This window comes from Pteropus alecto, unplaced genomic scaffold (genome assembly GCF_000325575.1).
Source record: "Pteropus alecto unplaced genomic scaffold, ASM32557v1 scaffold396, whole genome shotgun sequence".
NCBI lineage: Eukaryota > Metazoa > Chordata > Mammalia > Chiroptera > Pteropodidae > Pteropus > Pteropus alecto.
This window is the reverse complement of record NW_006438082.1, coordinates 100,069-117,307: the sequence shown is the minus strand read 5'-3', so window position 1 is coordinate 117,307 and position 17,239 is coordinate 100,069. Positions and strand designations below refer to the sequence as shown.

The window sequence follows — 17,239 nt, the reverse complement described above, 5'->3', positions numbered from 1 at the left end:
CGACATGTGTGGGGAAGGCCTCCCTTTTAGATAGAGACTTGCCAGAAGGGAGGAAGCGAGCCAGGCAGATACCAGGAAGAATAGCGCTCAGGGCACGAGTGTTCAAGGCTTTTGTGTGCCTGGCAGCTTTGAGGAACAGTTAGGAGGCCAGGGTGGCGGGTGTGGAGCGGGGAGCAAGGGGAGAATGGTGGGGTGAGGTCAGAAGGGCGATGGGGCAAATCGGGTCGGGCCTCGTGGGCCACGGAAGCACGTCGGCTTTTGCTCAGAGGAAGGCTGTGGCCTGGCATTGGGTTTCACAGAGTCCCTCGGGCTGCTGGGCTGAGAATAGGAGGCCCGGGTAGAGGCAAGGAGACCACTGGGGGACTCTTACAGTGATCCAGGCTAGAGATGGGGGGCAGTGGAAGGGCGATACTGCCCAGATCCTGGATTTATAGTGAAGGGAGAGTCGGCCAGACTCCCTGAGGCTTGGATCTCGGCTGGGGAGGACACGAGGGTTTGGGGTTAAGGGCTGTGGGAGGAGCGGGTGTGCTTGGGGTATAACTGGCCTTTGTATGATGTTCCAAGATCACTAATGCTTTCGTATTCGCTTGCTTCTTGCTTCCAAATCAGTTGCCAGAGTTATGCCTGTTCTGCCACTGAGGCACATGGGAGTAGCAGATGGACCTTGCCTGTGAGGTTACCCTGGCATCGGTCCCAGGCTTTCTGATCTCCTGGCCTTTCTCTGTATACCAGATGATTCTTTAGAAAATGCCCAGAGCACCCCGGACTCAGTTTCCCAGTCTGTAAAATGGAGCTAAGACCCACTTTCTACAGTTTCTGGCAAGAGAAAAGGAGACGACATGAGAGGCTTGTAGGAAATTGACAAATGTGAGCGATGGTTCCTTTTGCTCTGGCCTGGCGAGGTCTCTGAAAGGGCAGCACCAGCATGTTTGGAAGGTTCCCTGACTTCTGTCGTTTCCTCAGGCAGCTGGCTGGCTTCTGCTAGAAGCCACAGTTTCCTATATGGAAGAGCATCGGATGCGATCTCTTATTTTTAGGCGAGGAAACTGACACCCAGAGAGGGGCAGTGACCTGATGCAGGTCACACAGCACGAGGCTGTCCTGGCACCTGCTTTCTTGTCCACCCGGGTCTTTCAGGCCCGGCCCAGCCTTGTGGGTGCTGGGCCTGCCGACACTGGAGCAGGAAAACCCTCCCCGGCGAAGCGCTGGGGATCCTGCATGTTTGTGCACCCCCTGGGTGCACGGCATCCTCTCCTGTTTGGGTGGGTGTCTGCAGTAACAGGATCCTTGTATTCCGACAGAGATGGTGAAACTAGGCCATGAGCTGATGTTGTGTGGGCTGGATGACCAGGAGCTCCTGAAGGTGAGAGGGGGCCATCTCTGTCCCCATGCATCCCTAGTTCCTGCTCCCTAGCCTCCCAGGGCAAGAACCCATAGGATACCCTTGAGTAGACTCCAGCCATCCCCAGGGCCGAGGGGGAGGGTGGCTGAGGAGGCCGAGGTGGATGACCAAAGGGACAGAGAGTGCATCCCGTCCTCGATCGATGACTTCATACACACTGGCACTGTGGTAAGTACTTTACATGCCAGTAATTGTCACACCCACTGTTGGCAATAGTACTTGTCTTAGCCCCATTTCACAAGGGAGGTGACAAACACCTCAGTCAAGGTCACCCAGTGACAGAGCCTGGTCTCAAACCCAGGCCCCTGAGCCCATGTACTTTCCCCATGTGCTGCCCGCTGCAGGCTTCTCTGCAGAGGTAGCCCCAATCTACACTTCTCCCATTACTCACCCCCAAATCATTCAAAGAAACCCTGCCCCCTACCCTTAACATTTAAAAAATTCTTGGAGTAATTATTTCCACATTTTGACTGTTACAAATAAGGTTGCTATGAATGTTCCTGTATATGTTTTTGACTGAAGACACGTTTTCAGTTCTCTTGGGTATATAGCTAGGAGTAGAATTGCTGGGTCATGTAGTAACTCTATGTTTAACTTTTTGAGGAACTGCCAAACTACTTTCCAAAGTGCCTGCACCATTTTACATTCCTACCAGCCGTGTGTGAGGGTTCTAGTTTCTTCACATCCTCACCAACACTTGTTATTGTCCATCTTTTTGATTCCAGCTATACCGGTAGGTGTGAAAGGCTATCTCATTGTGCATTTCCCTGATGACTAATGATGTTGAGCATTTTTTCATGTGCTTATTGGCCATTTGTGTATCGTTTTCAGAGAAATGTCTTTATTCTTCTTTTGCCCAGTTTTTAACTGGATTATTTGTCTTTTTATTGTTGAGTTGTAAGAATTCTTTATTCTGGATACAAATCACAATAGATATTTTATTTATAAGTATTTTCTCCCATTCTGTGGATTGTCTTTTCACTTTCTCGATGTGTCTTTCGGGACACAAAAGTTTTTAGTTTTGATGAAGTCCAGTTTATTTACTTTTTCTTTTGTTACTTGCGCTTTTGGTGTCATATTTAAGAATCCATTGCTAAATCTAAAGTCGTGATGATTGACACATATATTTCCTTCTAAGAGTTTTATAGTTTTAGCTCTTATATTTGGGTCTTGATCCATTCTGAGTTTGTTTTATGTGTGGTGTAAGGTATGTGTCCAACTTCATTCTTTTGTGTGTGGCTGTCCAGTTGTCCCAGTATCATTTATTGAAAAGACCATTTTTTCCTCATTGAATTGTCTTGGCATCCTTGTTGAAAATCAATTAACTGTAAATATAAGGGTTCCTTTCTAGATTCTCCATTCTAGTCTATTAATCTATATGTGTCCTTATGCCAGTACCACACTGTCTTGATCACACTATAGCTTTGTCGTAAGTTGTAATCTTCCAACTTTACTCCTTTTAAAAATTGTTTTGACTATTAGGTGGTTTGAATTTCCACATGAATTTTAGAATAAGCTTGTCCATTTCTGCAAAAAAAAAATGCTAACTGGAATTTTGAAGGAGATTGCATCGAATCTGTAGGTCACTTTAGGGTGTATTGACATCAACTATATTAAGTCTTTCTCTTCATGAACGTGGACTGTCTTCCTACTTATTTAGGTTTTATTTAATTTCTTTCAAAAATGTTTCATAGCTTTCAGTATACAAGTCATACTTCTTTTTAAAATTTATTCTTAAGTATTTTATTCTTTACGATGCTATTATTGATACAATTGCTTTCTTAATTTCATTTTTGTATTGTTTATTGCTACTTTGTGGAAATACAATAGATTTTTGCTTACAGCTTTTGTATCCTGCCACCTTGCTAAACTTGCTTATTAGTTCTAATGGTTTTTTAGTGGATTACTTAGTATCGTTACATATAAAGTCATGTCATTTGCAAATAGAGATAGTTTTACATCTGCCTCTCCATTTTGGATGCTTTTTATTTATTTTTCTTGCCTAATTGCTCTGGCTAGCACCTCCAGTATAGTGTTGAATAAAAGTGGCAAAAGTGGACATCCTTATTTTGTTCCTGATTTTCGGGAGAAAAGCATCTGATCGTCACCATTGAGTATGATGTTAGCTGTGGGTTTTTTATAGATGTCCTTTATCGGGTTAAGGATGTTTCCTTCTATTCCTATATTGTAAAGTTTTTATCGTGAAAGGGTATTGAATTTTGCAAGTGTTTTCTCGGCATCTACTGAGATGATCATGGGATTTTGTTTTTCCATTCTTCCTTCATTTGTGATGTTACAAGTTTCCTTCTGGTATCATTTCACTACTGTCTAAAGATCTGCCTTCAGCAATTCTTTTAGAAATGGTCTATCGGGTCCATATTCTCTTAGGTTTATTTATTTATGTCTGGTTGCCCTTCATTCTTGATGGATATTTTCACTGGATATAGAATTTGGGGTTGACAGTTTTTCTTTTTCCACGGGTTCTGAATAGAAATCTGTAATAATTTGAAACATTTTCCCCTGTGGGTCATACATTGTTTTTCTCCTGCTACCTAAAAATTTTTTCTTTGTGATTAGTTTTCAGCAATTTGATTATGTGTTTGTGGGAAGATTTCTTTGGATTTGTCCTGTTTGGATTTGCTTAGCTTCACAAATCTGTCTTTTGCCAAACTTGGGAATTTATATCTGTTTTCTCTCTGGTGCTCATACTGGATAGTTTCTGTTAATGTTTTCAAGTTTGCTGACTCTTTCCTCTGTCCCCTCCAATTTGCTATCGAGTCCATCAGTGAGTTTTTCATTTTAGTTTTTCTATTTTCCGGTTCTATAATTTCCATGTGTTTTTAAAAACGATTTTCTGTTTCTATGCTGACGTTTCTATTTTAACTTTTGTTTCAAGAGTATTCATAGTTACCTATTCAGCATTTTTATAATGACCACTTTAAATCTGTCAGATTATTCCAGCATCTGTGTCATTTGCCATTAAAGTCTGTCGATCGTCTTTTCTCATGCAAGTTGAGATGTTCGTGGTTCTCTTCTTCATGTGCCAAGTAGCTGTGGATTGCATCCTGGACATTTTAACTGTTGTTTTGACTCTGGGGACTTGCTAAATTTTATGGAGAGTGTCGATATTCGTGTTTTAGCAGGCGCTTAACCTGGCGAAATGGGAGATCCCCTGCCCTGGGAGTGTTGGTTCCTGTAGTTTTCTGTTGCCAGCCACTTTTGTTGCTGCCACCCCCACCACAATATTGCCTGGAGTCTGGGGTATGAGAGAACAGAGAAGAAAGAGAGAGAGAAAAGGCTGGGATTTCTCCCATGCTCTCTGAGTTTTCAGAGTTCCTTTTCCTGGACCTCTCGGTACCACTATGTTCCCTTCTAGGTTTGGGCTGGGCTGAGTGCAGGCCCAGGGAGACTGGAGGAAAGAACACAGTAATTTACCACCAGTCTAAGTGGCTTTTATGCCTCCCCAACACTCGTGCTGGCGTTTACCTTTCCAAGGCTGCAGATATCTGCCACATGCATCCTGTCCCATTCTGAGAGGCGGGCGTGCCATGGGAGAAGCGATGGCATATGTTCCCTCTATCTTACCCAGAACTGTAACCTTTCCCTTAGTTTTTATTAAACATTAAAAATATATATATTTATTGTGGTAAAATATACATAGCATAAAATTTATAATTTTAACCATTTTAAAAATTTCCCAGTGGGCCCCGAAGGGGCTCTACTCTTTTTAAAAATGTATTTTTATTGCGATAAAATACAAATAACAGAAAATTAACCATCTGAAACCGCTTTAAGGTTATAGTCAGTACCATTTAAGCATTCAGTGTCATGCAGCCATCCCCACCTTCCATCCCTAGAACTCTTTTTATCTTCCCAAACTGAAACTCTGTGTCCAATTTTTAAGCCATTTTTAAAACGGACAATTCAGTAGCATTTAGTACATTCTTAATGTTGTGCAACCATCACCTCTGTCTAGTTCTAGAACATTTTCACTGCCCTAAGAGGATATTCATGTCCATTAAGCAGCCTCTCTCCATTACCCACAGGCCCTGATACCCACTACTCTGCTATCTCTATTTCGTATAAATGGAGTCATATGATATGTGGCCTTTTGCGACTGGCTTCTTAGCACATTATTTTCAAGGGTCATCTATGCTGGAGCCTGGATCAATACTTCATTCCATTTTATGGAATGAAAAATAAAAGCAAAAGAATAATTTATGTTGGCATTAGTGAGTGTTGGGAATCAGGGCGTGGGATAAAGGAGAAACGGGTATAAGATAATTAGGTTTAGTCAAACCCTGTAGTCTAGAATGTGAATTGGGGACATCAGTGTGAGATCCTAATGTATTTTAACTTAAAAACTGTGTGTTTGTGTGTGTATATGCATGCATTTCCTTGTTTTGTCTCCTGAAAAGGCCAAGAACAATGACATCCAGTTGTAATATAAGCGTGGGGCAGGAAATGTACCAGTTGAGCCAGGGACACCTTGTCATACCAGAGAATAAGACTTACAATCGTGTCTGAAGGACTCGGGGGACAGTTAGCAATTGAAGCCCTCACTGGCCAAAGGGGACATTGTGGGGATGACGCACACGTTGTAAGGACAGTGACTACAGTAGACTGAGGTCCTTTACGTATATTTAAATCCATGTGTTTGTAACAATATTTTTATTTTTTATTATTTATTTATTTTTATTATGCTGACATTGGTTAATGATATCCAGTAAGTTTCAGGTGTACAATTCAGCAGTAAGGTGCATATATATATATTTCATTGTGTGTTCATCGGCCATAGTTAGATTTCTTTCTGTCACCACATATGTGACCCTTTTTACCCCATCTACCTCCCCTCTCCCCACAACCCTCTGGTAACCACTAGTCTATTGTCCATGTCCTTGAGTCTCTGTTTGTCTGTCCTGTTTGAGTAACAATATTTTAAAAATATCATTTTGATACCAAAAACACAAGCAACAAAAGAAAAAATAGATCAATTACACTTTATTAAAATGAAACACTTCGGTGCTTCAAAAGACACCATCAAGAAAGTGAAGAGAATCCATAGAATTAGAATAGCTATCAATCACATATCTGATAAGGGTCTAGTATCCAGAATCTATAAAGAACCCCGATAGCTCCATAGTAAAAAGACAACTCCAAAGAAGACACACAGATAACAATGAGCACATGAAAACATGCTCCCCAGCACTAGTCATCAGGGAAATGCGCATCAAAGCCACGATGGGACCCACTTCACAGCCACAAGGAGGGCTAGAATAAAAAAAAGGAAAATCGTGAACATTGGCGAGGATGGGACGAAGCTGGACCCCTCATACACTGCCGGAGAGGGTGTGAAGTGGTGCGGGGCGCTGTGGAAAACAGACCGGCAGTTCCACAAAAGGGTAAACCCAGGGTTACCACGTGACCCACTCCTAGCTGTAGACCCAGGAGAACTGAAAACTTACAGCCACACAGAAACTTGCACATGAGCAGGAAGTATTATTCAGGGTAGCCAAAAAAATAGAAAGAACCCCAATTTTCATTAACCGGTGAATGGAGAAACTAGCAATAATGAACACACTACCAATACGTGCTATAATGTGGACGAACGTTGAGAATGTTCTGCTGAATGAGAGCAGCTCACATAGTATGTGAGTCCATTCATGTGAAATACCCAGAAGAGGCAAATCCATAGGGACAGAAAGGGGACCCATGGGTTCCAGGGGCTGGGGTAGGGGGGATGGGAAGTGACTGCCAGCGAGGATGCGGTTTCTCTGGGGGGGTGATAGAAACGATCTGGACTTACATCATGGTGATGACTGCACAGCTCTGTGACTAGCCCGACAACCACTGGACCGTGCACTTAGAAAGGATGAATTCGTGGTGCGTGCATTGTACTTCAATAAAAAACAGCAGCGTAGCTGAAAGAAAAGATCATATCTGCGAGAGGAGTGCTCCGGGCTCAAAACCAGTGAGCGAGCAGCCCCGAGGTAGCACGTTCTTGGCCTGTTCCAGAAACAGCCAGCAGGCCGTTTTGGCCGCAGCAGAGCTAGGGCGCAGGCCACATGGGACTTGGTAGGCCTGGGGAGGCCTTAGGGCTTTCTTCTCCATGTTCTGGGTGGGTGGCCGTCATTTGAAGGAGGTGGCTGGGTGGAGCAGAGGTGGCCTCCAGGAGACCGGTTGACAGGCTGGAGCTGTGACTGGGACCTCGAGTGCTGGCCTGGGTGGCCGTGGCAGTGGTGGAGGAAGCAGCTGGATTAGGCTAAGCTCACGAGGTTTGCTGATGGAGGAGGGATTGGGATGAGGCCTGGAGCATGGGGCGGCCTGGGGTTTCGTGGATTCAATGTGCAGACCTTTCTGGGTATCCTTGTTGGGTCCAGCCCTTTACTGGGGAGCAGACAGGAGACAGACGTGATGAGGCCTCTACCTGGCGCTGCTCCCGGGACATTAGAGGCCATGGATGGACTTCAGCGAGGTGGCTGCAGTCCAGCCTGGGGACTGTGGATCTTAGAGGGGCTGGGCACTGATAACCCACAGGGGCCCTCCGTGGTCCAGGCCTGTGGCCCGGGGTGCTCACAGGGAGCTCACGGTCAGGGCCGCAGTCCCAGCCCCACCCCAGGTTGGCAGAGCCCTGAGCATGGGCACCTACTCCTTCCTGGACATCGGGAGGGACTGTGAGAACTGGGTCGGTGCTGAGGAGGGGATGGCAGGCAGGGTGTCCCAGCCCTGGCCACTGGTCAAGGTTTTGTGAAGTCCTGAGTGACAGTTGCTCTCATGTTTCTGCCTGAGCTGTCCCCTGTCTAGACATTGTCCTACACCCCCACCTCCTACTCCTAGGCTGCCCTTCACGTGTGTCACTTGTGCTCAGTGTCATGTGGGCAGATTGGGAGGATAAGTCAACAGGAGGTAGCGATGAGGCCTGAGTGGCCTGCCGAGGGCATGGGGATGCTACAAGCTTCCAGAGGCGCCAATCCCGTTGATGTGGCCACACAGCTGGGAGCCAGCCTGTGGGGAGTGCCAGGCAGCTGCAGCCATGAAGCCCAGCACCTGTGGACAGAGAGCCAGGCAGCAAGCATTATAGCAGAGCGTGCCCTTGTCCCCAGGTCCAGCTCTCAACCCAGGGCCACCTGGCCTGAGCCTCTCAGCCCTTTCACTTCAGCTTGTGCCTTCCACACCCACTTTAAGTGCAAATGGTTCTTGGAGGGCTTTATAGTAAGTCACCAGTGATGCTGGCTGGGTGGACCACTCTGGTGCATCCCTCGGAATAATGGGTGTGTCGGGGTGGGGCAATGAGGGGCTTAAATGGGCGGCAGGCCCAGCTTTGTTTCTGGCAGCCCTGCTCCCACAGGGCTCTCTGCAGCAGTCCAGGCTCTCAGGTTATAAGTGGGTCCTGTGGATCAGCTGTGAGCCTCTTCTCCTTTCTGGAAGGAGAAAGGCCTGGTACTTCTGAATGAAGCCTGAGCTCCTGGCTGGGTAGCTGCCTGCTGGAAGCCCAGCCCCCTTCAGGACAGGGGAAAAAGTCAGCTGCTGCTTGAGGACCCTGGCTGTAAGGCCGGCTGCTTGCCACCCAGTGGAGACGAGTTTTCGTTTTCCCTGTCAGGAGTGAGGTCCACGGCCCTCTCTTACTACGCCAGTAGCTTTAGTCCTTCCTGGCTGGGAAGGGTGGCCTCCAGGAGGTGTTCCTGAGGAATGGGCTGCCATCAGGTCCCTGTGGGCTGTGTCCTGCGTGCAGTAGGCCTTGCTGTCTGCCCGCCTACCCAAGAAGCCGTGCTGTCGGACATGTGATGAGCACACACTCCCACATGTGTGTACAGCACTTGCCACCTCCAGAGTGTGGTCCCAGATATCATTGCCATCTGGGGCCAGCCTTGAACAGGGAGTGCTCAAAGGCAGAAGATCCTGAGGCCAAGGTGCCCGAGCCAGTTCAAGACGCTGCCAGGCGGGGGCCAGGGAACTGGTGGCTTAGGCCCTTTCTTTCCACTGGCCCAAGCCGGGTAGGGTGTGGGGTTGGGGCATGCAGCACACCTGGCCAGTGAGTGCATGTGGCCTTCCTTGCTCAGGGTCGGGCCTGTGCCCAGAAGCAGCTACACTTCATGGACCAGTTGCTGGATGTAGTCGGGAGCCTGACCATCAGCTACGCCACCTGCTCCAGGTAACGGCTCAGGACGGGCCCTCCACACAACAGCTGGAAGGTACCCTCGGTCCTCTGTCTGGAGCTGGCGGGCCCAGGAGCCTACTGGGCACCCGGGCCCGCCACCAGGCACATCTCTAGCTGAGGTTTCACTACCCGCTCCGGCGACCGCAGCTGGGCACTGGCCCAGGTACCCAGCTGTCAGGGTGAAGAGTTGGGCCTGCAGAGGGCGGGGGATCCCAGAGGCATGGGGCTCAGTTCCAGCCACCAAAGCAGGCAAGGACTAGAGGAGATCCCTTGTCTCAGCCTCTCTGCTGGCTCTTATTTGGCCTCTTGGGGCTCCCACATGGGACCTCAGCAAGACTGCCAGCACAGTCCCCGGATGTCATGCTCCAGCTGGTAACCGTGGCTCTGGGCTGCCTTTGCAGTGTGGAGGAGCACTTCAAGGACACCAAGGAGAAGAACGAGGCACTACTGGGGGACTTCTTCTCCAGTTCCCACCTGCAAGTGCTCCTGAGCCCCGAGAGTGACTTATGGTCCATGGACTGGGAGTCCTTTGACAAGCAGAGCAGTGACTGGCAGAGGTACTGACCCTGCGTAGATCTGTGGTCTGGGACAGACTCAGGTATGGCCAGCGACAGCACAGAGCTGGAAGTGTCCCCTCTTCTCTCCCTGTAGGACGAAGTCCTCTGCAGAGTTGGCAGAGGAGGAGGAGAAGGTGGCGGAGCTGGCCAGGCAGCTACAGGAGAGCGCGGCCAAGGTGCAGGCACTGCGGACTGAGGTAAGGGTGCTGGTGCCAGGGCCGCAGGCGGCCCGTCTTTGCAATGACCGTGTTGTGAGGCTGAAGCGAGGTGGCACGTGCGCAGGCCCTGATGGGTGCTAGAAAGTGGTGGGCGCTCAGCCCACGTGAAGGGGAGAGGCCGACGAGCTCTGGGCAGGAGTAGTGAAGCTTCCTAAAGCATGGAAAGGATTGGCCTGAGGCGAGCCCCATGCCAGGCCTCGAGCTCCAGGCGTTCACACGCAGTCTTGCTTGTGGCCCTCCCAGTAGCTCTTGGCCTGGCCTTATTTTCCTGAAGAGGAGACTGACACCCACACAGGTGGCAGTGGCAGGGCTGAGGCTCGAAACGAAGTTGCCCTTTTCTGCCTCTGGTCTTAGTTCTCCTGGTGTGCGGAAGACTGGAGTGGCCAGAAGGCCCTGCCCCCTCCCCCCCCTCCCCGATGCGGGGAAGGGACCTGGTGCCCCAGGGGCAAGCAGGGCAGCTTCAAGGGATCCTCTCTCTCTGGCTTTGCAGCACTTTGTGCAGCACAAGCCAGGGTCCACTATAAGTAGGGCCCACATCAGCACTCTGGACCAGAAGCTGCGCCTGGTCGTCTCTGACTTCCACCAGCTCGTCATGGCTTTCCTGCAAGTCTACGACGACGAGCTGGGTGAGTGCTGCAAACGCCCAAACCCCTACCTGCACCCGTGCGGCCCCATCATCCAGGCTGTGTACCAGACTCTGACTTCGTGCAATCAAGTAAGAATCACCCTCTCCTCTCCCACTGCACCCCCCAGCGTGGGACCCGTGGGCTGGGACGGGGACAGGGAGGGGTTTGGCCTGGGCTCCTTGTAAGCAGGTGGCACAGCTGGGCTCCAGGCTCCGGCCCTCAGCCTAGGACCTTGGGTGGGTTGGGGCAGCAGCTTTTCTTGGTGCCGCGGTGGGAGCGAGGGCTCACAGTAATGGATGGTCCCCCAAGGGCCCCACCGCAATGCAGGAGGTGTTAACTAAGCCAAGACCCTGAGCCCGGAGAGGTTTCTGCACTGGTCCCTAGTGGACTCTGTGGCACCCTTTCCCTGAACTCGTTATCGTGGGCATCGTTGCTCTCATTCCAACTTCTTCAAAAGCCTGATCACCACGGCCGTGGAATATTTCGTTCTAGCTTCTGTCCCTCTATTGGTCTCACGTTGCCTTCAAGATATGCCCAGATGTATCACAGCCTCTTCATTTCTGTGTATGACCAAGAACTATGCCACACAGATGCTCGCTTGTGCGCACCCTTGACCCAGCTCACACAGACAGGAACAAGTGGTCGCACGCTGCTGAGCCGACTACGTGAATATTCACTTATTTTGTCGTTCCACATTTCAGACCCCCAGAGCCGACCTAACCGCGCGCGGGCTTCGGTCGTGATTGCGAGCACAGCTGCCATGCGTGGAACACTTTCACTGGCTCAGAGCCTCCACAGTGTTTGTCTTGGTTTTTTAACAGAAAGGCTCCTGGACTTCCAAGCCTCTGGTTAGACGGTCCTTTGCGACTCCGCCAACTGGGCGAGTTAGGGTCCAGTCCTCTCCCATCAGAAAGGCCCTTTTATTCCGGGACATCGATTCCCTACCATGGGACATTTTCCCACTGTGCCACTGGTTTTGCTTGGCTACCAGCGAGGGATGGGGCACACGATAGTGTGGCATCCCCGCTGGGCCAGGAGGAAGGAGGTTAGGTTGGAGAACTCTGGTGACTCTCCAGGCAGCTAGGAGTCCTGCCATCACCCAGGGCTGTCCTTGGAGGCGAATGCCACATGCCGAGGACCTAGGAAGGAGCACACGCTCAGTGTGAACCTGGGTGGGAAGCAGGAGATGCCTCCTATAGGTCAGACCACCAGCACGTAACGCCCGCATGCCTCCCTCCCTCCGTCCCAGATGCTGAAAGCGGTGGCGGAGATCACTGACAGCTCAGTGAAAGCTGTGGAGATGGTGAAGCAGCAGCAGAGCGAGAAGATCTGCTGGGGCAACAACCACTCTGTGATGAGTCTAGGTATGTGGTCACCACTTGCGGTGGCTGTGCCTGGCTGCCCGCTTGGTAGTCGGGGACAGGGCTGTCCCAGTATGCCTCAGCTTAGCACCTAACTCATGCCTGGGCTCCTTCTGTACTCAAGCACAAGCTCCCAAATGGCAGCATTTGGGGACCGGCCCCTTACTTCTCTTCTTTCTCTAATGCATAAAGTTTTCCTTCCCTTGAAAAAATACTTTTGACAGATTATAAAATCAGAACATTAATTATAGGAATTTGGGATAACCCAAAGATGTGCAGAGGTAAAATAAAAACAATCCATAACCTGGTGGTCCAGAAATGGTCGGTGTTAATATTTTGGTCTATTTCCCTCCATTCTTTTTCCTTTTGTTATTTTTTTATTTCTTTGTATAAGTTCAGTGTGATCACAAGACGTGGACACTTTTATATTTCGTTCTTTCCCTTGGACCTCACTATAAGCGTTTCCCCATATTCTTGAAGTAGCATTTTTAATGGTCAAACACTATTCCATTCAGCCATTTGCTACGATTTGCTTACCATTTTCTATTACTCGAAGCTGTAGGTCATTTTTACATTTTTAATATTATTCATAATGCCGTCGCAGGATGTATAATAATGTAAGAGGGAAACAAGGCAAAACTTTATCCTCGGGTGACACTCAGGTAGATAATGGAATATGCATGTGGTGGGATAGCATTCGTTGGTGATGGCGACATGAGGAAATGCATATTCTAGAATGTCGAAGGGAAAATGCACGGTAAAAAGGAAATAAAAGGAAGAAAAGAAAATAAAAAGTATGGCCTCACCTTTCTGAAGGAAAACAATGTAGAAGGACCCCTCGCGGGAAATGGGCCCCAACGTGGACATTGCTTTTTTCCGCGTCGGAATCAGGCGGTTTACTTTGATTTCTGTTTCCTTAGACTGCTCTGTACTCTTCAGATATTCATTCCCCAATGACACATATTACTTAGACAGTCCCACCATTGTCAAGCTCAAAGAAAGGACGCAGGGAACATGTTTGGACATAAAGCGCATTCACGTTTTAGATTATGTCCTTACGATGAGGTTCCTAAGGTCGCGGTGGTGAGTGAGGCCAGGCGGTCTCCATTTTTCTGTATCCTCGTCTGTACTGGATTTAATCCTTCCGACACTTCTGCTGTTGGATGGGGGCAAAAATGTCGCCGAATTTCATTTCGGTTAAACTTCTTTTCTGAGTAAGTTTATTTATTTATTTTGTTATGGAAATACACATTGAGGAAACTTTTTTCCTTTGATAAGAAATACAGCCATTAGGGAGGGGTCTCAACTCATAGGGATAGAAACGTGAAATAGTTGGAATTTTCCTCATGCTACAGCAAACCCCATTTATTCCAGTTCGAATGATTTTAAAGCAAATACTTGCGCTACTAAGGAATAGCACATGCCAGGAGCCTAGAAAGCCCCGCGTGCGTCTTCCTGCCTACAGCTAACGGCTGTCCCGACTCGGTGATAATTGTCTTTGTTGCTCTTATGGAAGCTCCTTCCTTCCATGCCCAGTCCCTTTTCTGTTCTCGTTCTCCAGATTCTCTTGGTCTGTGGCTTTTGGCAGTTCGATTAGACTCTGTCTTGGCGTGGATTGCTTTGAGTTTCTCCCGCTTGGAGTCTTTTGAGTTTCTTGGATGTTTACCTTCATGTTTTTCATGATCACTCGGTCAGACAGTTGACGATTCTTCCTTCTCCTTCCCTTCCTGCTGGCTCTCAGCCTCGGATCAGTCAGAGGTGATCGCTCAGGGCCCTCTCAGGTCTCCCCGGGGCATCTGCACAGCTGGGGCATGCACGTGGCCCTCGAGACTCCCTGGGCATCTCATTCCCCAGTCTCTCCTCTCGCGCTTTCTGCTTAGTTTGTCATTTGCCTCAGCTCTTATCCCCTGCCTCAGGCAGCAGACACTAAAGCATTTACCCGTAAACGTTTCCTCCCAGCGTCCCCCAGGGCGTGGCTGTAAGTCGCATAGCTTCTGAGCCCTCCCTTTGGAGGGCCATCTTTGCATGAACTCTCTAGGCATCCCTCTCCTCGGGCAGCTGGCCCCCTCGCCGCTCTTGGCCTTGGCGCACACACTTGTCACATGTATACCAGGTACTGAACTGACCGAACTGCACCAGGATCTTCCATTTTCAAATTTATCATAACGTTTATCCTAATCACCGCTGTCACTATGACTCTCGCCCCCAGTCTATATAATTGCTGTTCATAAAATGCTTACGATCTACACCATCATTAATATAATAACGATGGCCAGCGTTCGGCACTGCACGCCATCTCACCGATGGTCACGGGACGGGTGGCAAGTTTTACCTTTTAGATAGGCACCCTTTCCATCTAAGCCGTGTGAACCAGCTCCACGTTCCCCTCCGTGCTTCGTTGGGTGGCGCCGCCTTCCGCTTGGAGGGCTCGGTTATGTCAGCGCAGCTTCCAGATCGTGTTCGAAATGAGTTCTTGGGCTGTAGACATGCCAGAGAAATGGTCCGTGCCAGTCGGAACCGTCTGCATTTCCCCCGTTCTCACCTGACAAATCGAGGGCTTTGGTCTCTGCAACCCTTTCAGGCCCCTCCCCCTCTGTGGAAGTTCTGTGTGTCTGTGCTATTTCCCGTCCTGGTAGAAGAAGCTGGGCCACCTATCTGGGTGCCAGCAGCCAGGCTATATTAATTGCTTGTCCCATCATTATTCACCAGTCACAATGCCAACTGCATAGACCTGAAGCCCCATTTGCTTCCCAGTCCTCCAGAGACCCCAGTGCCACGAAAATAACGATATCTTTTGAAAACAAAGCAGCCGCTGGGAGCGATGCACCAAGGCAGTGATGGTAACAGGTTTCTGGAAGCCAGAAAGGAGATGGGAGCGATTTGATGGATGCAAGGGGTGGGGAAGGCCACAGCCTGGAGGAACAGTGCAGGAGCCTCTCCGCTTGGCGGAAGCAGCGCAGCTCTGGGGAAGGCGCAGGGGCGAGTAGGCCGAAAGCAGAGGGCGCAAGCGGAGCGGGTATCTATACATCAGTGCTCCCAGTGAGACCGTAGCCTGCTTTTTTATGAAGAAAATGATCGAAATGAGTGGCAAACCTCGGTTCCTGGTGTGGCTGGTAACAGTCCAGGTGAAGCCCACCTCTTTCTGGCCTCCGAGGGTCCATGGCATGACAGAGGTGCCCATAGAGTGCCCGTGGGGGTGTGGGGGAGACCCTCCACGGAATGGGTGACTCCACCAGAGCACAGAGGGGTCAGCACCATGGCAGACCGAAGAAAAATCTGGAAAAGCAGGGCTAATGGCTCATTCAGAGAAGAGAACTTTCCAACAGAAAATTCAGATACCCAGTACAGCAGATCTCCTAGTAATGTCCTTTCATTATAAAGCCGATGAGGTGCCGTAGGACCTTAAGGCTCGTTTTATCAATTAGCCTGTGGTAAAATCAGTTTCGTTACACACCGCTTCATTTAGAGTCGCAGAACCTATCAACAACATTAAGTGACGACTTACTATATCATGTCCAAGTGAAAACCCACGCAGAGGAAATCAAGCAAATACTCTTAGAAGTTAAAAATGCTTGCCAAAGTATTGAGAAATCAATGGAAAGAGTAGAAAAGAAAATGAGGCAACAAATCTGTAAGCATAGAAAGAGAAGAGACAGATAAAATGGTGACAAAGATGATCGACGCAGAGGCCTGATTCGGGAGGCTAACAGAGAAAGAGAGGAAGGAGAATGGAAGGTGGAGGTTACCTGTAAAGTGACGGGCGTGCAGAGCCGAGGGGGTGAGTCTCCATATTCCAAGCCCAGAGCAGGTAGAACCCAAAAGACGGACCCCAGCCAGGCCCCCTGACGTCTAAGTAGCAGGGCGCATGGCCGGGGCCCTAGCTTGTGGAAGGAAAGCGTGTACCCTCCGGAAGCTGATGCTTTGTGCATTCAGAGGGCCAGGGGCTTCCGGCCTAGGATCCGAGACCCAGCCAAGCTCTGAGCCAAGAGAGGGCCGGGTAGGGACTTGAGCCTGGGACAGAGGGAGATGTGAGCTGATTGAGCAGCCGGAGCGGAGTGGGCTGGAGGTTGGGAAAACCTGAGGATTCCGGAAAGGCAGATGATACCCAAGGGGACTTAGGAAAACCTCATCTGTGGAGAAGTGTGATCACAGCAGGAACTGTGTGGACCAGACCCCAGCGGGAGCATCGATGACAAGTGGGGAGGTTTGTCAGGGCCGGTCTGGGGTAGGCTCAGCTTGGTCCAGCTCTGGCTAGGAGTCTGTCTGCTCCAGCACTGCGCTGAGGCTCGTCACCCTGATGCACACCCCATGATTCCTGAGCTTCAGAGTCACCCTCGGGAAGGGTGGGGCCAGATGCCAACGAACTATGTCGCTTGTGGAAGGGGAGAGGATGGGCCGGGAGGCCGGGAAGCAAGCTCATGGAGGAAAGACTAGGTGTCTGTTTAAGTTGAGGCACCACCACCAGGAAAACCCGCTCTGTCCCTAGTATGGGGGAGGGGAGTGAGCTAAACTCCATGCTCAATGGTCATCGTCTGAAGTTAGTACCTTGACAGGCACATGCATGTCATGGCAGCGTCCCCCATTGCTTAAAGCCAAGCAGCAGGTCACAACTAAGGCTCATGTCACTCGATTTATATAGGATTAAAGCACAATAACCTCCCCTATGCATCCCCCTGCTCTCTGGGGGGTGGGCAGGGGTCTTCCGTCTGTGCCCAGCCTTCCGTGCTTTCTAGCACATGGTGCTCTCTAGCTCCTGGCCCCCTCAGCAGCCCCTGGGTCACCAGTTTTTGGGTCATGGTGGGAGTCGGGTCCCCAGGCTGCAAGCCCCTTGAGGGTTGAGGGGTTGAGGAGAGGCACTAGACTCACTTTGTGGTTTGCATTTTTTTTTTTTTTTTTGCTCTGCAGCCACAAAAATGG

General features: G+C 49.6%; 1 protein-coding gene across 1 annotated transcript in view; it reads left to right on the top strand.

Annotated features, from left to right (window-relative positions):
* Positions 1-17,239, top strand: part of HAUS7 (HAUS augmin like complex subunit 7) — a 24,038-nt gene that overhangs the window by 6,221 nt on the left and 578 nt on the right. Inside the window, exons 4-10 of the mRNA XM_015592061.2 lie at positions 1,283-1,363; positions 9,463-9,554; positions 9,962-10,117; positions 10,212-10,314; positions 10,826-11,050; positions 12,211-12,325; positions 17,228-17,239. Coding sequence (XP_015447547.1) covers positions 1,283-1,363; positions 9,463-9,554; positions 9,962-10,117; positions 10,212-10,314; positions 10,826-11,050; positions 12,211-12,325; positions 17,228-17,239 — 784 coding nt within the window. The remainder of the gene's footprint in view (positions 1-1,282; positions 1,364-9,462; positions 9,555-9,961; positions 10,118-10,211; positions 10,315-10,825; positions 11,051-12,210; positions 12,326-17,227) is intronic.